Source organism: Canis aureus, chromosome 11 (genome assembly GCF_053574225.1).
Source record: "Canis aureus isolate CA01 chromosome 11, VMU_Caureus_v.1.0, whole genome shotgun sequence".
Lineage (NCBI taxonomy): Eukaryota > Metazoa > Chordata > Mammalia > Carnivora > Canidae > Canis > Canis aureus.
In genome coordinates this window covers 4168624-4191324 of record NC_135621.1, presented here as the reverse complement: position 1 = coordinate 4191324, position 22701 = coordinate 4168624, and the positions used below count along the sequence as shown (strand labels likewise).

The 22701-nt window shown below is 40.8% G+C and overlaps 1 protein-coding gene across 5 annotated transcripts; it reads right to left on the bottom strand.

Annotated features, from left to right (window-relative positions):
* Positions 1-8728: 8728 nt before the first annotated feature.
* Positions 8729-21931, bottom strand: ATP23 (ATP23 metallopeptidase and ATP synthase assembly factor homolog). 5 transcript variants are annotated; one of them, XM_077913605.1, is made up of 6 exons: positions 21728-21931; positions 19489-19534; positions 18717-18798; positions 14764-14901; positions 12278-12361; positions 8729-9176 (listed from the first exon to the last, which is right to left on the bottom strand). In XM_077913605.1, the coding sequence occupies exons 1-6, from the start codon at positions 21906-21908 to the stop codon at positions 8973-8975; spliced, it is 735 nt and encodes a 244-aa protein (XP_077769731.1). In that variant the 5' UTR covers positions 21909-21931; the 3' UTR covers positions 8729-8972. The 5 variants fall into 5 exon arrangements, with proteins under 5 accessions (XP_077769731.1, XP_077769733.1, XP_077769732.1 ...); XM_077913607.1 differs by having other exon boundaries at positions 21837-21855; XM_077913606.1 differs by lacking the exon at positions 21728-21931 and adding an exon at positions 19838-21322.
* Positions 21932-22701: the final 770 nt, after the last annotated feature.

The following is a 22701-nucleotide window of genomic DNA, read 5'->3' as shown; positions in this document are numbered from 1 at the left end:
GGTTACAGAATGAGGGGCAGCTGTGGTTCCCTCAGTGAGCCCTGAGTCCAGCACTGTGACTCTTCTGAGGCTTCTCAAGGCCTGGTGCTGGTAAGTGGCCACTCCAGCAGCCTGCCTGGCCCCTCCGGGCATGTCTGGCTTTGACCCTACAGATCAGATAGGAAGGGTGCGTATAGCTTTGGCCTTTGCACTAGGGCTCTGTGACTCACTAATTCTCAGAAAAAGAAGCATATAGCAGGGGACAAGGCTCAGTTTGAACTTTTTCCCTTTTATTTTACTACCTTGGATGTGAAGCAATATGAATGCAGTTAGACTCAGAGAAGCTGCCACTGACCACTTAGAAGGTTGCATGATTTTTTTTTTCCTTTTAACTTAGCGTTAGTACCTGTTGAATGAACACTATTGTCCTTATAAAATCCCAGATATTCTACTGGGTGATTTCTGTAGAACCAAATCCTGCTGTTTGAGATTCTAACACTCACGTTGTAAAAGTTAGAAGTAGAAATTCACAGGGAAGAAAAAGAAGAGAAAAGTACAGGTTATTAGCAGAATGCTTGCCTTTTGCTTCTCAAATATTTTAAATTCAGAAAAAAAGTTTAAAAATTCAAGTGCAACATTATCATCAACATAAATTAACATTTAATTAATTATGCACTCAGGGTATTGCTCTGAAGTAGGTTTAATTAGCAAATAACTAGGATTTGGTAATATGTTGGCTGGATATCTCTATCCCCTTGAGAAGGGGAGGTTGATTCGTTGAAATAGCGTGGTCTGACTGCTGCAGACTAAGATTATCCTGTTCCATTCTTGTCTGCCCTTCCTTCTCTCTCCCAAGGGCAGAAAGGAACAAAACAATGGTTTCCTAATTGTTTAGGATTCAATTTTCTGCTCAGCAAAGTCTGTGTGGTTACACCAGTTCTCATATAATTTCTTTTAAAAGAAAGATTATTGCCTTTAGAATTCAGTGCATACTAATCTTTAACTCATTTCTCCCTTAAAAAAAAAAAAAGACGTTATTGTGGAAAATTTTCAACAATTACTAAGTACACAGAATAGTATAATGAATATCCTTGGACCCATCACTCTGTTTTAATGATTATCAACACTCTGCCATTTTCTTTCATCTATACCTCCGCTGACTCTCCACCTGCCCAAATATTAACTGTACAGCTTTGGCAATGGGTGAATCTATGTAGCCCACATCAAAATGAAAATATAGGACGTTTCCACCACCCCAGAAAATTACTTCCACTTCCCCATTAACTCTTTGTCCTCTCCCCAAACCTCCAGGCAACCACAGTTCCGAGGTTTTTTTTCAAAAACATATTTGGCCATTCTATAATTTCATATGCACAAAACCATCAAATATGTACTGTTTTGTATCTTATGCTTCTTTTAATTAGCAAAATGTCTGTGAGCTCCATTCATCTTACTACATGTATCAGTAATACATTCCTTTCTATCGCTGAGAAGTGCAATGATGTGAATATATCACAATTTTCTTACTCATTCTCTTACTGAGAGACAGTTGTTTCCTTTTTTTAGGTATTATAAATAAGGCTGCTAACATTCTTGTGCAAATCTATTTGTGGATTTGTTTGCATTTCTCTTAAGTAAAATATTTAGCATGAAATAGGAGAGTCAAAGGATAGGTATATATTTAACTTTATTCAAAACTGCTAAGCCTTTTTCCAAAGTGATTGTACTATTTTCCATTCCTACCAGTAGTATATGAAAGTTCCATTTGCTTTGTATCCTAACAAATATTGTTCAATTTTTGCTTCTCTAGAGGGTGTGTAGTGGTTTCTCTCTGTGGTTTTAATTTCCATTTATTTTTTGATGACTAATGATATTAGACATTTTTCACATATTTTTTGGCCAATTATGTATCTTCCTTTGTAAAGTGTCTGTTCAAATTTTTTGTCTTCTTTTTTATTTGGTTATCTTTTTATCATTGAATTATAGAAAGGCTTTATATTTTCATGTGAGAGTCCTTGTCAGACAAATGAATATTTTCTTCCAGTATGATGTCTGCCTATTTATTTTCTTAATATTTTCAGTGGGCAAAAGTCTTTAATGAAGTCTAATTTAGCACGTAGAAACACTTTATGGGGGATCCCTGGGTGGCGCAGCAGTTTGGTGCCTGCCTTTGGCCCAGGGCGCGATCCTGGAGACCCGGGATCGAATCCCACATCGGGCTCTCGGTGCATGGAGCCTGCTTCTCCCTCTGCCTGTGTCTCTGCCTCTCTCTCTCTGTGACTATCATAAATAAATAAAAATTTTAAAATAAAAAAGAAACACTTTATGGTTTTTAGTTCCTGTATCTTTAACCCAGTTTGATTCAATTTGAGTTAATTTTTGCTTATAGTGTTAGATAAAGGTCCAATCATTAGTTTGCATGTGGATATCTAGTTTTCCCAAAAGCACCTACAGGTCATCTTTGCCCCCATTATATGGTCTTGGCACCCTTGTCAAAAATCATTTGAGCATAAACCTAAGAGTTTATTTCTGGGGTCCTTATTCTATCCCATTAGTCTATAAGACCTCAGTTTGGTTTGTTTTTTCCGATATTGTTTTGGCTATTCAGATTCCCTTGAAATTCTATATGCATTTTAAGATAGGGTTTTCTACATCTTGAAAAAAGAATCTTTTTAGACATTGCACTAAAGCTGTATATTGCTTTGGTTAGCATTGACATCTCAACAATATTAAGTTCTTCCAATCCGTGAATCTGGGATGTGCTTCCATTTTTTTTTTTTTACATTTTTTTTTACATTTTTTTTATTTCAATCCAATTTGCCAACATACAGTGTAACACTCAGTGCTCATCCCATCAGGTGCCCTCCTCAGTGCCTGTCACCCAGTTACCCCAACCCACCACCCACCTCCCCATGCTTTCATTTAGTTAGGTCCTCTTTAGTATCTTTCAGCAAAGATTTGTTGTTTTCATTACACAAGTCTTACCTGCTCAGGTAAATCAATTCCTGACTATTTTATTCTTTTTGATACTATTGTAAATGGAATTATTTCTTTAAATTTCCTTTTCAGATTGCTCACTCTTAGTGTATTGAAATGCATCTGAATTTTTTAGAAGGTCTTATTTACTCACAAGAGACACAGAGAGAGAAGCAGAGACACAGGCAGAGGGAGAAGCAGGCCTCATGCAGGGAGCCCAATGTGGGACTCGATCCCAGGACCCCAGGATCACGACCTAAGCCAAAGGCAGATGCTCAACTGCTGAGCCACCCAGATGACCCGAAAAGCACCTGATTTTTGTGTGCCGACCTGATAGCCTACTACTTCAATGAATTTTCATATTACTTCTAATAGTATGTGTGCGTGCATGTGTGTATGTGTAATCTTGAGGGTTTTTATATTCAAAATCATACCATCTGCAAAGATAATTTTATTTCTTCTTTCCAGTTTGGATGTCTTTCCTTTCTTTTTCTTGCCTATTGCTCTGGTGAGGACTGCCAGTAATATGTTAAATAGAAGTGGGAAAAACAAGCAAGCATCCTGCCTTCCTTGTTCCCGACTGTAAGAGAAGAGTGTTCAGTCTTTCACTATTGAGTATGATGGTCACTGTGGGCTTCCCATATATGGCTTTTATAATGATGAGGTAGTTTTGTTCTATTCCTAGTTTGTTGAATGTTTTTATCCTGAAAGGGTGGTGAATTTTGTCAAATGCTCTCTCTGCATCAATTGAGATGACCATGTGGGCTTTTTCCCTTTATTTTGTTGATTTGGTGTATTACATTGATCAATTTTCACCTGTTGGACTATCCTGGCATTCCAGGACCAAATCCCATCTGGTCATGGTATGTGTTCCTTTTAATATGCTGCTGAATTCAGTTTGCTAGTATTTTTCTGAAGATCTTTTCATCGATGCTCATAAGGGATTTTGGTCTATATTTTTCTTTTATTATAATGTCTTTGTCTGGCTTTGGTATCAGGATAATTCTGCCTCAGAATAAGTTGGGGAGTATACTCTCCTCTTAAATTTTTTTGGAAAAGTTTGAGAAGTATTGGTATTAGCTCTTCTTTAGATGTTTAATGGAATTCACTAGTGAAGTCAACAGGTCCAGGGTTTTACTTTGAAGATTTTTTTTAAAGATTGTATTTATTTATTTATTTATTTATTTATTTATTTATTTATTTGAGAGAGAAAGCATACAGGAGAGAAAGCATGAGTGGGGGGTGGGATTCAGGGAGCAGGGGTGGGGGCGGAGGAGAGAAGCAGGCTCCCCGCTGAGCAGGGAGCCCCAGGCAGGGCTCCATCCCAGGATCCCAGGATCATGACCTGAGCCAAAGGCAGACCCTTAACTGACTGAGCCACCCAGGGACCCCTGTCTGAAGATTTTTTGTTACAGATTCAATCTCCCTACTAGTTTAGGTCTAATCAGATGTTTCTATTATTTATGGTTTGGTGTTGCATTTCTAGGAATTTGTTCATTTCACCTAAGTGATCCAATATGTGTGTGTACATTTGTCCACAGTCCTCTCATAATCTTTTTTTATTCCTGTAGTTTGGTAGTAATATTCTCACTTTCTGATTTTAGTAATTTGAAGTCTCTCTTATTTTCTCAGTCCATCTAGCTGAAGGTTTGTCAATCTTGTTGATCTTTTGGTTTTATTAATTTTTTCTATTATTTTTCTATTCTCTATTTCACTGGTCTCTTATCTAATTTTACTATTTCCTTCCTTCTGCTAACTTTGGGTCTAGTTTCTTTATCTAGTTCCTTATGTTGTAAAGCTAGGTTGCCGATTTGAGATTTTGCTTGTTTTTTAACATAAATATTTATAGCTGTAAACATAAGCACTGCTTATTCTGTGCCCTATAATTTTTGTTATTTTGGGATCCCTGGGTGGCGCAGCGGTTTGGCGCCTGCCTTTGGCCCGGGGCGTGATCCTGGAGACCCGGGATCGAATCCCACATCAGGCTCCCGGTGCATGGAGCCTGCTTCTCCCTCTGCCTGTGTCTCTGCCTCTCTGTCTCTCTCTGTGTGACTATCATGAATAAATAAATAAAATAAAATAAAAATAATTTTTGTTATTTTGTGGTTTTGTTTTCATTTGCCTTAAGTATTTTCTAATTTCCCTGCGACTTCTTCTTTGATCCATTGGTTGTGTGCGTGTTCTTTAATTTTCACAAATTTGTAAATTTTCAATTGTCCTTCTGCTATAGATTTCTACTTTCATCCCTTTCATTCTACTTTATATCTTTTAAAATATATTGATATACTAGTCTGTGGCCTAACATAGAGTCTACCTTGGAAAATACCTCACGTCGCTTGAGAAGAAGGTGCGTGCTGTTGGTTAGTGTTCTGTGTATGTCTGTTAGATCCAGTTGGTTTATTTTGTGGTTCAAGTCCTCTGTTTACTTGATGATCTTCTATCTGGCTGTTCTATCCATTATTGAGAGTGTGGCAGTGAAGTTTCCAGCTATTATTGTAGAACTATCTATTTCTCCCCTTAACTATGTCTCTTTTGCTTCACCTATTTTGGTGGTCTGTTATTAGACATGTAAATGTTATATCTTCCTGCTCTACTGAAGCTTTTATTAATATACAATATCCTTCTTTGTCTCTTGTAAACTTTTTTTTAATGATTTTTTATTTATTCATGAGAGACACAAGGAGAGGCAGGGACACAGGCAGAGGGAGAGGCAGGCTAGAGGGAGCCTGATATAGGACTCGATCCCAGGACTACAGAATCATGACCTGAACCAAAGGCAGATGCTTAACCACTGAGCCACCCGAGTGTCTCTCTTGTAAACTTTTTTGATTTACAGTCTATTTTGTCTGTTAGTATATCCAACCCTGCTCTCTTTTGGTTACTATTTGCATAGAATTCCTTTTCCACCATTTCACTTTTAATCTATTTGTGTTTGCATCCTAGCTGAGGCTTTTGTAAACATCTTATAGTTGGGCTATTTTTTTTTAAATCCATTTTGCCAGTATCTTGCCAATCTTTTGATTGGAGAGTTTAATCCACTTACATTTAAAATAATAACTGAGGGGCGCCTGGGTGACTCAGACTATACAACTCTTGATTTCGGTTCAGGTCATAATCTCAGGGTCATGGGATTGGGCCCCGCCTGGAGGTCCATGCTCAGCATGGAGTCTGCTTGCCATTCTCTCTCTGCCCCTCCCCCACTCATGCTATTTCTAAAATAAATAAATACAATCTGCTAAAATAATTACTGATAAGAGGAAATTTACCTGAGGTGTCTTGCTACATATTTTTCTAATTAAAATATGCTTTTTTTCATGTCCTTTTGTGTATATCATATAGCTATTTTGCTGTAGTTACCATGGGGATTATATTTAGCATCATAAAGGTTTAACACTATTTTGAATTTATACCGGTTTAACTTCAACAACATACAAAAGTTCTACTCCTTTAAAACTGTCTTTATCTTTTTCAGTTGTTGGTGCCACAGAATTACACATTTATTCATTGTGTGACCCAAACACAAACTAATAACTTTTTTAATGTATTAGTATCTAATATTATATAGAAAAGAAAATGTGGAGTTACAAACCATTATTTCTTCAAATATTCTCTCTGCCTCTCTCTCTTCTCTTTCTGGGACTTCCACCATGCATATGTTGGCCAACTTGATTGTATCTGTCAGAATGTATCTTATGCTCTGTTCCATTTTCTTCAATCTTTTTTCTTTCGGTTCCTTAGACTCAATAATTTTCCTTTTCTTCAAGTTTACGGATTCTTTCTTCTGCCTGCCCAAATCTGCCTTTGAATCCCTCAAGTGGATTTTTGTCATTTGTTATTGTACTTTCTAGGTCTTTTTGGTTTTTTCTCTTTATTGATATTTCCATTTTGTTTGTACATCATTTCTTGACTTTCTCCACATTTGCCTTTAGTTCTTTGAGCATCTTTAAGACAGTTGTTTTAAACTCTTTGTCTGCTAAATCCACCATCAGGTTTTTCCAGGGCAAGTTTCTGTTAGTTTATTTTCTCCTTGGAATGGGCCATACTTTCTTGTGTATATCTTGTGTATCCTTTGTATGCCTTGTGATTTGGGGGGTTGAAAACTAGACATTCGAATCTAATAATGTGGTAACTCTGGAAATCAGATTCTTCTGCTTCCCCAGAGCTAGCTGTTGTTTTGGGTTTTAGTTTTTGGTTTTGCTTTCAATTGGTACAGGCTGTCTCTGTGTCAAGGGATCAGCCTGAGGTGTAAACTCGGGTCTTGTATTTTTCTGAGCCTGTGCCTTTCCCCAGACATGCCTGATGACTTCCTAACTCCCCCTGTTTTCCTTTTGGGCGGGGTTTGTTTTTGTTTTTAAGATTTTATTTATTTATTTATTTGAGAGAGCGAGCACAACAAGGCTCAAGCAGGGGGAGTGGCAGAGGGACAGAGAAAAGCAGGCTCCCTGCTCAGGGCTCTATCCCAGTTCCCTGGGATCATGACCTGAGCTGAAGGCAGGTGCTTAACTGACTGAGCCCCCCAGGCGCTCCTGCCATTGTTTTTCAATGGTCTAATTTTCAATGTCTGATACCAAAGAGGAAAATGAAGGACCAAAAAACAAAAACAAAAACAAAAAAAGGCACCAGCCCTTTAAAGACCCTGAAAGTCACTTCAGCCGGATGGAAAGTAGTTTACAAAAATGGAAGGGGGGTACAACAATGTCACCACCTCTCTTTGAACCTCTCTGTTTAGAAGCAGTAATCAGAGCAAGTCCCAAAAACATGGAAGACAGGGTGCTTTTTGCCCATGCTGGCTCCAGTCTGTGCACAACCTACTCCAGGAACACACATACAGCCGTCTGCCACAGGGCAGAGTGCTCCGAGATGGGGCTACTGTGCTAGGCTAAGAGCTGCAACTGACCAAAATTGACAATTTCCCACCTAAGCCTTTCCCTCCAAGTTAGGAGCCTTCAGGCTCAAGTTTCAGAATATTTATATAAGACTCTGCCAGTGTAATTTTGTCTAGGTGGGGAGACAGATTTCTGTTGTTTCCTACTCTGCTGTCTTCCCAGAATCCTCAAACTTTGTTTTTAATGTTTAGTAAGTTATCAAGCTTGGGTATCACTTTACAATTTAATCAAATTTTAACTCCCAAGAAATAATCCTGCCAACTTCCTTGTCTTTAAACCCTTAATAAGCCACATGTATACACAGGCATCACTGTCTTTCAGTCTGGACATAGGCCAGGAGACATTTGCCAGGGACAGGTGGAAGATGCAGCTCTCAGTTAAGGGGAATAGATAAGATGACGTGTTTTCTGAATCTAAAACTCAGACACAGGGCCTGACAAAAGATTTGAGAATGATTATACGAAAAATCTTATACATACATAAAAATTAACCTCAATTACATTATAAATCTAATGCACTGCCTTTACAAAAGAAAAATCTAATCAGGACTGTCCTCAGAAAATTAAGTCATGTATATAGTCCCCACATATATGTTGAAAGAAGAGGGAGAAGGGAGGCATTGATCATAGAATGAATCATTCCCAATTTTCATTCTTTGCATTTTTTACCATAACATCTCGATAAACATCCTATAATAAAATCAGTACATTTTTCTTTACGTTTAATGTAAATACCAACAGTAGTCACCTTCATATATCAACAGTAGTCAACTTCATATAAGGACACATTTCACAGTTTTCATAACCAAATTTTAATATGTAACAAAAACAACTCACAATCTTAAAAAAACACACAAATAATAAAAAACACAAGTATAACACAGAAAATACAAAAATGTAATTTATTTGCCTTATTTATCAAATGGTTTACTATAAAGTTACAATTTTTGCCTTGGAGTTTAAGGCAGTTTCCCTTTTACCACAGTTACTTTTTCTGATCGTATGCTAGAATCAGTATCTTCTGTGTTTTACCTCTATTTAATTGATCATTTATATTTTATATGTTTGTCCACTTAAGAACCATATTTTCTTCATGATCACAGAAGCTCCGTAATATAAAATGTCATTGTCTTCATATATTTGAGTAATACCGATCACGATTTTGAAAGTCTCTATGTGCATATCTTGCATAAGTCTTGTTATGTGGGATCCTTCCAAAAGGTTCCTGGTCATTGAAACAAGATTCAAAAACTTCATCAACAGCCTTTTGGGCTACTTCTTTGCTGATATTCCTAACAGCCAGGATAGAAAGAATGGCTCTGTCTCGCACACAAGTCTAAGGAAAAAGAAAAGTATGTGGCTTTAATTTTATGTGGCAATTTCATCACGAAATAATGACATTTTATATAATGTCTGACCATAATCATAATTTTTTTAAAGATTTTATTTATTCATGAGAGAGACAGAGAGAGCGAGAGCGAGAGAGAGAGAGGGAGAGGCAGAGGGAGAAGCAGGCTCGGCTCCATGCAGGGAACCCAACATGGGACTCGATCCTGGGTCCCCAGAATCAGGCCCTGGGCTGAAGGCAGGCGCTAAACCACTGAGCCACCCGGGCCGCCCCATAATCAGAATTAAATCCCTTTCGAACCCCCTTCCACTGTTGGTGGGAATGCAAGCTGGTACAGCCAATCTGGAAAACAGTATGGAGGTTCCTCAAAAAGCTGAAAATAGAGCTACCCTACAACCCAGCAATTGCACTATTAGGTATTTACCCCCAAACATTTGTATTTTGCACCCTGTCTTCAGATCACTGAAGGGGCACCTGCACCCCAATGTTTATAGCAGCAATGTCCACAATAGCTAAACTATGGAAAGTACCCAGATGTCCACAGACAGGTGAATGCATAAAGATGTAGGATTTATATACAATGGAATATGACTCAGCCATCAAAAAAATATATATAATCTTGCCATTTTGCAATGACATGGATGGAACTAGAGGGTGTTATGCTAAGCAAAATAAGTCAATCAGAGAAAGACAGTTACCATATGATCTCATTCATCTGTGGAATTTAAGAGATCACAGGGAAAGAGAAGGAAAAATAAAATAAGATGAAATCAGAGAGGGAGACAAACCACAAGAGACTCTTAATCATAGGAAATAAACTGAGGGTCGCTGGAGGGGAGGGGGTAGGGGGATAGGGTAACTGGGTGATGGGCATGTGATGTGATGAGCACTGGGTATTATATAAGACTGATGAATCACTGAGCTCTACCTGTGAAACTAGTAATACACTATATGTTAATTAATATGTAAATTTAAATTTTAAAAAATAAATGGAAAAAAAGAATTAATTCCCTTCCATATTATTTTATTAATTTCTGTCATTCTAAGTAGAAGTAGAAACATAACTCTTAAATTATAGAATATTTTTAGCTCAATCTAAAATTATTTAGGTATAAGTAAGACCTCCATTTTTTCATCTTCTCCAGATGTCATTCTCTGAAGTTGTAGGCAGTCCAACAAACAGTAACCCCCAATTTGCAAAAATCAAACAAACACACAAAACTCTACAAATAAGGTTCTGGTTGGATTTTTAATAAAATTTAAATAGATTTATTTTTTTTTTCTTAATTTTTTTTTTATTTATTTACTTATGATAGTCACAGAGAGAGAGAGAGGCAGAGACACAGGCAGAGGGAGAAGCAGGCTCCATGCACCGGGAGCCTGATATGGGATTCGATCCCGGGTCTCCAGGATCGCGCCCTGGGCCAAAGGCAGGCGCCAAACCGCTGCGCCACCCAGGGATCCCTTTAAATAGATTTAAAATATACTTTACTTCTATGCCTTTTTCTTCCTTTACTTCCCAGCTGACTAATACTAGATAACCTATCCTGCATGTCCCATGGAGGCATTAGGAAGCTACACATACATATACACAAAATCTGAGGGTGTTTTGATTTTTCAGGAGAAAAAAAATCAAACAACTTTTTTTTTCCTGAGTGTTCTTTGCATAGGTATTAAATTGTCTACCTAAGAAAATAAATTATCTAGTTACATAGTAATTGGTTAGAATCTCTCAGTATTCTAAATATGTTAAGAAACAGAAGGTCTTATCATTTCAATTCTTAGAGAGCTTTAAATCCATTTATTTCTTCACAACCCCAAACTAAAGTTAAAAAGAAGGACTTCTAACCTTTTCATGACAAATAATCGTCATTCATTCATTTTCTACATGTGTTCCCTGCTTCACTTCACCCTGGGCAGCACGCCTGAGCTGGAGATGCTCACTACTATTAGAATATAAATCAGTGCTTCTCGACCTAAATTACACTAAACATTGATTTTAAAAATAAACCCCAGGCATAAAAGAGTAAGAAAGAGAGGATGAGCCATAAGGAATTATGACAGCAATTGCCACTAAGAGGAAGTTTCTCCCTTCCAGGGGGAAAAAAAAAAGATGGTAAAAAGTTGTCTCCTGGAGCTACAAGTTTGGGAGGCACCACAGTTCAGGCTTACTTCTTTCCAAATGTAATATAAGTTTCTGCTAAAACTATGTGAGTCTACCATATTTTACCATCAGTTATGGTAACTGATGTTTGTATCCTTGGGGTACATGCTGTCCAAAGGAGGGACTCCATTCTCTCAGACTGTTCTCCCTCAACTGAGCCCCTACTACCTCCACATAGTTTCCAACCTGTTGCTAGTTCTATTCATTTTCCTTTTTTTAAGATTTTATATATTTATTTGACAGAGACAGAGAGGGAGAGAAAGCACAGCAAGGGGAGCAGCGGCAGAGGCAGAAGTAGGCTCCTCACTGAGCAGGAAGCCTGACACGGGGCTTGATCCCAGGGCCCTGGGACCATGACCTGAACCAAAGGCAGACACTTAACCAACTGAGCCACCCAGGCACCCCTGTTCTATTCACTTTCTGCTGCTGCTACCCAAGGGAAAAAGAGGAGAGACTTATCATAGTCAAGTCTGTGCTAATTCAAAGCTTTGCTATTATGTCGTACAGCCTTTAAAGGCACATTAGTATGCAGCCATAAACTGTGCTGCAGGGTAGTCTCTGTTCTGAAAAGTACTACTTTTTTGTCTCGGGAATACTGTGGGAGTCGCAGAATAGAAGTCCAGGACTGCGGGGATCAAAGTTAGGCTGTGATTTTGTGTCCATTCTTCATCCACCTGCTTCCAAAAGGATCCCAAGAACAAGATCATATAGTTCTTTTCACTATTAAAGTCTCTCACTGAGTCACACAGCTTGCCTGTAATTAAAAAGTAGAACTAAATTCCACCTGTTTGGCATAAACAGTATATATTCTGAATTGTTTCCACAGTAGTTCTTTCACATTTCAAATACCAAATGTACTTCTCTTTATGCATTATTTCCACTCACAGCACTCTGGAGGGTAAGTGATTTCATATGTTAGTTTTACCTGATGATGTCGTTTCAATCCAAAATGCAACCTGAAAATTTCATTTACAAGTGAGCAGTCTCCACTAAGGTTAGCAGCTCGAACCTATCACAAAGACAGAGAGGCAAACAGAAAGAAAGTAAGTGCTTGTGCTCTAAAAACTCTGTAAAAGAATTTAAAATTAACATGCCTTTCTGAGAATAGAGTATCCACAGGACTTTTTTTTTTTTTTAAGATTTATTTATTTATTTATCATAGACAGAGAGAGAGAGAGGCAGAGACACAGGAGGAGGGAGAAGCAGGCTCCATGCCAGGAGCCTGATGTGGGACTCGATCCCGGGACTCCAGGATCACGCCCTGGGCCAAAGGCAGGCGCTAAACCGCTGAGCCACCCAGGGATCCCCTCCACAGGACTTTTTTTTTTTTTTTTTTTTTAATTTTTATTTATTTATGATAGTCACACAGAGAGAGAGAGAGAGGCAGAGACACAGGCAGAGGGAGAAGCAGGCTCCATGCACTGGGAGCCCGACGTGGGATTCGATCCTGGGTCTCCAGGATCACGCCCTAGGCCAAAGGCAGGCGCTAAACCACTGCGCCACCCAGGGATCCCCACAGGACTTTTTTTAAAGGATGTTTTAAACTCTGACATAAGACTACATTAAGAAAAAGAGCTGATATCCATGGGCTAGACAATGCAAAATAAACTGTGGGTCGGGAGAGGGTCAACCATTTATCAAAGGGAATCTTCAAAACTTTACACTGTAACCTTATTGAAAGAACTAATTTCTTTTGAAACCAAAAATCAGAAAGTTGGACCTCAGAGTGGAAAAGTCCATGTTCTCTATGAGATACAAACATTTCTAGAAATTACCAAAAGGACTGCAAGAAAGCATTCTTCCAAAGATCTACAAACTGAATTTCAACGTAAGCTTAAAATTAAACACATTAGTATCCAAGACACTTTAAGAATAGGAACCTCCTGCCCTTAGCCCAAAATACTGAAACTCTCCTGGAACCTTCTTAAACCTCTGTAAATTCATGCTTTCCTCCAGGGCCTCAATTGTCCTATGAAAAATTAAGTTCTTGAAACTTAACCAAGAACATTCCAAGAACAAGAACATTCCAAACTGGTCAGGCAGGACAGCCTGAAGTTAGGATATATTTTCTAATTCACTATATTTTTAAGGTAAATTTTAGCTTCGATAGATGAAAAAAAAGTCTTAGAACTACCTACATAGATGCTACTGCCAAACTGGCCACATTTTTGCTGACATACTGCAAACAGAATGGCCCACTTCCTGTTACTTCTACAATAACATGGTCTCATTCCTCTGAGGAGTGGAAGGCACTTAACACACTGTAACTAGCTAACAGGCATTAATTCTCATAACACCCGAGAGAGATCTATTTAAAAACTCAGGTTTCAGTCTACTCTCCAAATAATATGAGTTATAATTAAATGCAGTGGGGCTGCTTATTAGTTTCAAGGGAAAGAGAAAATAACCCAAGTTATAAAGTATAAGCTTAAATTTATATTAGTTTTTTTTTTTTTACTTCTCAGCACACTGCACTCTTCAACTAATGAAATGCAAGTATTAAATACATATGTCTCTCTAAGAGCATAAATATACTGCACTTCTGAGAGCAATCCAAAGTGCTTAACAATAAAAAACTTTTTATATGTTTTTGAGACTAAATGTTTTACTCTAGAGCAAGCAAGGAGCTTTGCCTACAGAAGGCAGACAGCAGGCTGGTTAAGAACCCTGGTTGTGGGACACCTGGGTGGCTCAGTCAGTTAAATGTCTGCCTTTGACTGAGGTCATGATCCCGGGGTCCTGGGATTGAGTCCCTCATTGGGCTCCCCACTCAATAGGGATCCTGCTTCTTCCTCTCCTCCTCACTTGTGCTTTCTGTCACTATCTGTCTCTCTCTCTCTCTCTCCCTCAAATAAATAAAATCTTAAAAAAAAAAAAAAAAAAAAAAAAGAACCCTGGTTGTAATCCTGCCTCTGCCACTTATTAACCATGGACCTCAATAAATGTCTCCCTTTCAACATGTAGAACATGAGATCATAGCATCTACCTGGATGGACTGTTGAGAAGACTCAGTAAGAATCCACAAAAGGAACAGTGTTTGGCATAACAGTCCCCAGCCAGTGTTAACCAGCATTAGTTTTTACATTTATAGTTTACTCCACAGGAAAATTGCTTATTTGGTTAAATGGTTAAAAATGGTTATCATAGGGACGCCTGCATGGCTCCGCGGTTGAGCATCTGCCTTTCGCTCAGGGCGTGATCTTGGAGTCCCAAGATCGAATCCCACATCGGGGTCCCTGCATGGAGGCTGCCTCTCCCTCTGCCTGTGTCTCTGCCTCTCTCTCTGTCTCTCATGAATATTTGAGGGGGGGATGAGGGGCAAAGGGAGAGTCTTAAGCATTATATTTCAATTAAATGTTCAAACTTAAGAGTGTTCCAGGAGAAAAAAGTATCCTTTACAATAAAACTCACCTCTGAGCAGGCCAAATGTCTGACATCAGTGAACCAGTTGACATGAGCACGACAGTGATCGAACGCATGAACGAGCTCGTGGGTGACCACTCTGTTCATATGGGCCTGATTACGGATGTTGTTCTGGCACAAAACAATCTAGGAGGCACCAAAATAAGAAAAGTTCCATTATTTCTAACATCTACTCTATTTTGTAAATCCCATCTTCTCTATCTCATCCACCCACCTTCTCCTCCAACCCCACACCTATCCATCCATCAAGGCCTGGTCCTAACATACATGCTCCAACAAACCTTCCCAATGACCAACTTCTCCCTCTTCTCTCTAAACTACAATAGCACTTAAATGCCATCCTCAGTGGGCTGCTGGACTCCACAGCATCATATTAGGAGTGGGCTTTGGAATGAAGCAGATGCAAACTCCAGCCCCACTCCTTACTAACTCAGTGACCTTGGGCAAGTTTCTTAACTTCTCTGTGCCTTGGTTTCCTCAACCATAAAAAGGAGATAATTAGAGTACCTACCTCATACAATTGTGAGAATTAAATGAGAATACATGTAAACTGCTTCTTATCAAGTTTCTGAATGAGCAATGAATCAACAATGAATGACCACCACTGTCTCATTCTACTAGAATTGCCAGGGAAAATCCTCAGAAAGACCTTCAGAAAGAAGTGCAAAAAGCCAACAGCACACTGAGCAGGACCCTATAAGAATAATAAAGACATGAGGGATCCTAATAACAATAGTCACCACTTGTGGTGTACTTACTATGTGCCAGACACCAGGGTATGTGCCAGATATTTTACATACATTCATCCAACATTCATCTTTCAACTAATATTTCTTACAACCTACTAGTAGATTCAGAGTCTATTTATAATTTATCATCTGTAATTATAATTTAATAATGTATAATCTTCTAATGGCACTAGAAATTAATCAAATATTTACCAAAATGTTTAAAGACATGCAATGACAGTTGTCACGAAGAAAAACCCAGGATGTCATCAGTGCATACAATGAGAATGCCTGATCTGGTCTAGAGGATTGGAAAAGGCATCTCTGCAGAAGGAATGTTTAAAATGGGATCTCATCGAAGAGAACGAGTTAAATTTGAGAGGTGGGGAAGGTAGCATTTCAGACCAAGCAACCTGTGCAAAGGCAAGGGGCATGAAGGAATAGAATGTCTGAGACGCTGAAAACAGGCCTGCACTGCTGTAGCACAGAACTGTAAGTGACAGGCATGAAATAAGGCTGGTGAGGTTGGCTAGAGCCCAATCACCTTATCCTGAGAATAGTGGGTAGTCACTGAAAGGGAAGAGTGGAACAGGGGAATCCTTTTGTTTGTTTTTACCCTTTTGACTATAGTTGGAAAAATAAGCAGAAGATGACCAAAACTGGATGTAGAGAGAGACTAGCTCAAGACTAAGGAGGTGTTCTAGGCAAGAGATAATGGTATCTGAGCAGGGATAGTAGGATACCTCAAAAAATATTTAGGTAGTAAGTTGGATAAAAGTTGGTGATGGATATGGAATATGGGAAGGGAATCAGAGGTGCAAGGATGATCTCTACATTTCTGCTTTGGGTAATAGGATAGATAGTGGTACCATTCACTGAGATATGCAAAACTACAACACCAGGTTGGGTGGGGACAAGGGATGATATAAACCATCAGTTTGAACTTGGACAAATTTGTGAGGCCTCAGGGGCCTCACAATTAGGTATTAGGTAGGTATTAAGTGAGCATTTGAATATACAGATGTGAAGCTAAAAAAGAGAGCTCCGACCTAGGAAAATAAATGAGATCCCCTTGGCAGAGAATAGAGGAAAAAAGGAAGGGGATTTAACACAAGGATTAAGAGATTTCAACATTTAACAGCTGACACAGGAAGGTGAGCTAGCACAGGAGTAACCAGCAGAGTGTCGTATACTGGAAACGAGAGGAAGAAAGTGTCTGGCATTATCACCACTGAAATCAAGTGTATGCAAACTATATGACCCAGCAATTCTGCTCCTAGACATATACTCAGGAGTAACTTTTGCACATGTGCACCAGGAGAAAAGGTGAAAAATACTCACAGCAGCATTGTTCATAATAACAGTCAGAAACAATATTAAATACAGTAAACTGCAGTACAGGCATACAGTGGAATAGTATACAGCAGTCCAACTACATAAAGGTGTTGTACAACAAAATAGAAGAATCTCACCACACTCAACAAAATAATTGTTACAGAAGACTATATACCATATGATTTCACAAAACCACAAAGTATCACATAGAGCTCAAAGTATTCCATGTATAAAACTTCAAAGCAAGGCAACTAAATAACATGTTGTTTGTATACAGAGATGTTAAACCATTCAGAAAAGCGGGAAATGATTATCACAAGAGTCAGACTAAGAAAGGGAGAGGAAATGTAGTCCAAGAGGGGCACACAATCTTCTGAAGTCCTGGCAGTGTTCTATTTCTCAAATCTGGGTGGCAGTTAGACAGGGATTTGTTTTATTACTATGACCAAAAGCATACATACAGGTTTCTTACTCTTCTGTATGAATGAGACACCTCATAATACAAATATAACTTAAGAAAATAAAAAGAGATGGGCAGCCCTGGGTGGCTCAGCGGTTTAGCACCTGCCTTCAGCCCAGGGCGGGATCCTGGAGACCCAGGATCAAGTCCCGCATCGGGCTCCCTGCGTGGAGCCTGCTTCTCCCTCTGCCTGTGTCTCTGCCTCCCTATCTGTGTGTGTGTGTGTGTGTGTGTGTGTGTGTGTGTCTCATGCATAAATAAATAAAAATCTTAAAAAAAAAAAAGAAAGAAAATAAAAGGAGAGAGTGCCCAACTATGCTCAACACTGCTGAGAAGATAAAAGTTCAAAATGTCCACTCTATTTAACCCCAAGGGGGAAATGAATTCACCTAGACCCATTTTGAAAGCTATACGTATTATTATTATCAGCTTCCAAATGAGAAAACTGAGAATAATGCAAATAACTTGCCCAAGCTCCACAGCTAATAAGCAGGGGAACTAGATTTGAACTCAACTCTACCAGACTCCAAAACCAAGCCCTTTCACTCTTATGCTCTTATGCCATGTTTCTTTTTCTCATGATTACTGTGAAGCAGCTATAAGTAACCAAAATACATGTACAATTCCCCAGGAAGAAACAACTAAGTATCATTAAACAGGGGTATATGTTCAAGATGGAAAGAGTTACTTATGAAAACTTCATCCACCCTCATCACAGGTCCTAATTCTTCTACCAACTCCAAGATGCTGTCAAAACCCTCCAATTACTTAAAACTAATATTTATTGAACATTTAACTAGGCTTACTATGATAACCACCTTACACAAAGTATCTCATTTAATTCTCATAACCATACTATAAGATAGATATAATCATTACCCATATTTTCCAGATGAGAAACTTATTCCCCTAATCAAAAATATGTAAACGTATATCCCTTCTCACCAGGTAAAGGTAAAACTCTTTAGTTCAGTATTCAAAGCCTCCCACCATATGGCTTACCTTTCTTTCCAATTCTATTTCCCCATATTCCCCACACATTCCTGCCCCCCAGCTACACTAAACAATGTGCCACTCCCCAAATACGCCTTGTCCTTTCCCAACACACCACCTTTGCTCATGCTACCCCTTCTTCGGGCAACAGTCTTCATCTTCTTTGCCCCTGAAGAAGCTTTACATGCACTTGCTGAATCTGTGGGTATTTTGCAATCACATCACTGTCCCATTATGGTAACCACATCCCCTACAATAGTTTAACCTGCCTCAAACTTTATGACTGTCTTATCTCCCCTGTGAGAACATAAGCTACTTAAGAGTGAGAACCGTAACTAATTCATTTTAGTGGCCGAAAAGAATGGCCAACATGCCAAGGTGTTAGCAATTATCGGGAAAGAGAACAACTTGGCAAAAATGCCTACCTGAGATGTCGAAGCATCAAAACCTCCACTGACATTGCCATTACAGTCTTCACAAGAAAAGTGTCTTTCTTTGTTAACAGCACTAAAAGGCAAGAATGGATTAAAGAAACAGCATCCAAATCAGTGTGCATGTGGTTCAGGGGGAAAAGCCCTGGGCGAGGAATCAGGAGCTCCACATAATCAACACCCCCTCCACCACTAACACATAAGAAACCTTGGGAAATCTTCACGACTAAGTTTTCTCATCTGTGAAATAAGGAAATCATCCCTGCAAAATCTGTCCTCGATCAACTTCCATGACATGATCCCATAATGCATTTGGTCCACTGATTAAGACCGCATTAGAAATACGCTAGAGTTGCTACCTTCAGGCCAGGAGGTTAAGAAGTGGACCTCAGACGTCACCTCCTCTAATCATCTCAAAGTTAAACAACACCTGGAAGGCTCCTACCTAACAAGCTGAGATTTCTTCTCCATGAAGGACAATGCTGAGGCTGGAAGAACGGGAAAGCCAGGTTCGGTAATTATTTATAAGACTTTACATGTGGTCTTTACTAAACACTGGAGGTAATGGTAGAGCCAGAGACTTAAGAGTTAGGGCAGAAGATGTAGGAAGAGAACACCACCTGCCTGGAAAGAATAGCCCATCACCACCTACCATATGGAAAAGGCTTTGTGGCCTAAAGTGAAAAACTGCAAGTAGCTCCAGTTTGGGGTTTTCATGTTTTTAGCAACCAGAACAGAGACGAGCAGTATAAAAATGATTACTTACCAACCTGAGTGCTTCATGGCATCAAGCAGAAGTTTGACATAAGGATCTAAAAAGATATTGATTCAATTAAATATGCTAGTTAGAAAAATAGCACCAATTAAATTACCCAAAAAGCAGTATATTATCAAAAAGTAACGCACAAATCTTAATGAAGTAATACTATCTTAAAATTGTTAAAAATGGATATGAAAAGACCAGCTTAAGTTAACATAAAAACAAGTCTTTAATGAAATAAAACACTGATACAAATATCAAGATGGGCACTATTAAACATCTTCAATAATATAAAAAATGATTTTAAAGCCCATTTTTAGCTACATGATCGAAAACACTGTATTAAAGCATATACCGAAATAATGCGGGAATTTGGGGTCACATCCGTAGAAACGAACTGCAGCACGGTACCCAGATTAGAAGAAGGTAGTTAAGTAGCCCCACTGGCATCTTTCCTGGTCAGACCACAAGCTAACAGTAGACCTTTCTAAGTACCACGCTCTAAACAGGAACTGCCAACTGAAGCTCTTCCATGGGGAGAAGGCAACTAGAACAGTACAGGCCTTCAATCAGTAAGAAGAAAGGAGCTGTGGATTTGGAAAGGAGAATAAAAAACTTAACTAGGACCACAATGGCTTCAAGTATTTGAAGGAGTGCCATGTGGGAATAAATCCCATCAATATTTTTTTAAAAGGCAGAACGAGGACCAAAGAATAGAAGTTACAGAACAAGAAAGGATTTTTCCAACAATTAAAAGGTGTTAATAAAATAGACAAATAGCCAGGGCACCTGGGCGACTCAGCGGTTGAGCATCTGCCTTCAGCTCAGGTCTCAATCCCAGGGTCCTGGGACTGAGTCCCGCATCGGGCTCCCCGCAGGAACCCTGCTTCTCCCTCTGCCTGTATCTCTGCCTCGCTCTGTGTCTCTCATGACTAAATAAGTAAAATTAAAAACAAACAACTACCTGGTGCACAACTTCTCTAGTCTCAGGGACATTGCACTAGAGTTTTGTTAACTCCTTAAGAGTCTTAAACCTACTTGTCCTAAAGCAAGGTTACTTCATAGCTGCCAATCACAGTTCAAAAGTTAAGCACCCAAAGATTTTCCAATCTTCTTGAGGTTACCTGCATACTGGGGAATCAAGGGAGTGGGGAGGAGGAGCGGGGTTATGGGAATGATGAGATTGTATCCCTGTGGAAATGTGTATGGAACGCCTCCTAGGTTCTGGTGTGGGGAAATTCAAAGATGAGTAAGGACCAGGACTGTGCCTTTTAGAGGTTTGAAGTGGAACTCAGTGGAAAGAGCATGGGCTGCAGTTAGACATGGGTTCAAATTCGTATCCCTTCCCTTATCGGGTGTGGAAGACTGGCTTAACTTCCTGATCCCCTCCATCCCTATCTGCACACACAAAGAGGGAAGGGTTGGGGGATAAAAATTTCTCTCTTAGGGTTGTGAGAAGTAGGTTTTATGAATGTAAAGTGTGAGCATATATCCTGACACCTGATATACATTAAAAAAATACTCAGTACTAATAATTATTTTACTGTTAACACTCTTAGGAGGGGGCAGGATAATAAAGCAGTAACCTATACCTATCCTTCTCATCTCCCACTACTTTTTTTTTTTTTACTCACCTGTTTTTTGCTTTCAACACTTAAAAAAAACACCCAACTTTGATTCCTTTTCTTTTTCTATGTTTTGGTTTATATCATATAGCCAAATGTATTATGGCCCAGGACTCCAAGGACTCGACCTGAAGGCTCAACCACTGAGCCCCCCAGGCGACCCGGGCAGCAGGGAGTCGAGCTCCTGTTTAACCCACAGCAGAGGTTCTGGACCCTTTGGAGACTATGGCGGAGTTAGGAACTTTCTCCCCAGAAAAAGGCATTCTGGTGCGCACACACGATTTTATAGTCCGTTTCCGAGGTTTCTACCCTCGGCAGCCCGGCAGGCGTAGGAAGGTTAAGAACGCCTCACAATCAATCAATCAATCAATCAATCAATAAAATAAAAATAAATTTAAAAAATTAAATAATTAAGTGAAATTTAAATAAAATAACGCCTCCCAGCCAAGAGCAGCTGGCAGAACGCGGCTGCTCGGAAGCCGCCCCCCGGACCCCGGCCGCCCCGACCGCCGCTGCCCCCTCGCTGCCCCCTCGCTGCCCGGGCTGCGCGAGCGCGGAGGCCTCCCGCCCGCCCGCCCTCCGGCCCGACCCGGGGCCCACCGCCGCCGCCCCGCTCCTACTTGTCTCCAGCGTCTTCAGGAGCAGCCGCTGGCACCCCTGGTCGTTGGAGAAGACGCTGGAGAGGAGCCCTTGCCCGGACCCCCCCTGGGCCCGCCGCTCGGGGAACACCTGGCACGCGACGCGCTGCTGCTGCTGCTGCTGCTGCTGCTGCTGCTGCGGGGCCCCCGCCGCGCCCGCCATGCCGCCCGGGCCTGGCCGCTCTGGCCCCGCCGCGGCGGCCCGCACCAGCCCTGGGACCGCCAAGCGCCCTCCCGCCCCAGCCGCTCAGGTCCTCCCCCGCCCGGCGGGCCCCGCCGCAGAGCGCCGCTGAGGACGTTGGGGCCGCGGGGCCTCGGAGCCCAGCAGCACGCGGGGAGGGGCGGGGCGGGGCGGGGCGGGGCGAGCGGCAGGGGGAAGGGGAGGGGCGGGGGGAGGGGCGGGGCGAGCGGCGGGGCGGGGCGAGCGGCGGGGGGAGGCGCCGGCCAGAACAGGGCGCGGGTCTGCGGATCTGCGGGCCGCCGCTGTTGCCGCCGCTGTTGCCGCCGCCCCTCAGCGTGGCGGTCCGGACCTCGCAAGGTGGCTCGGGCTCGTCACGGGCCCTCCGCCCTCAGTACTGTCCAGGAGCCCCTCGCGCCCTGACGATCTCGGGCGCCCCCACCCCTTTTCCACCTGCAGGCCGATGGCCATCTCCCCACCTATCTCCTGACGTCCCAAGCCGTGGAAACAGCAGTACTTTTCAGAAACGTTTGAAAGCTGCAATTATAATTACTGGGTATATCAAAACCCTCCAGGGATCCCTGGGTGGCGCAGCGGTTTGGCACCTGCCTTTGGCCCAGGCCGCGATCCTGGAGACCCGGGATCGAATCCCACGTCGGGCTCCCGGTGCATGGAGCCTGCTTCTCCCTCTGCCTATGTCTCTGCCTCTCTCTCTCTCTCTCTCTCTGTGACTATCATAAATAAATTAAAAAATTAAAAAAAAAAAAAAACTCCAAAT

Coding starts and splice junctions, on each gene's coding strand:
- ATP23 (XM_077913605.1), bottom strand. CDS start 21,908: ATGGCGGGCGCGGCGGGGGCCCCGCAGCAGCAGCAGCAGCAGCAGCAG. Junction 18,799..19,488: donor GCCATGAAGCACTCAGGTTG/GTAAGTAATCAT, acceptor CTTGCCTTTTAG/TGCTGTTAACAAAGAAAGAC. Junction 9,177..12,277: donor GATTGAAACGACATCATCAG/GTAAAACTAACA, acceptor CTTTTTCCTTAG/ACTTGTGTGCGAGACAGAGC.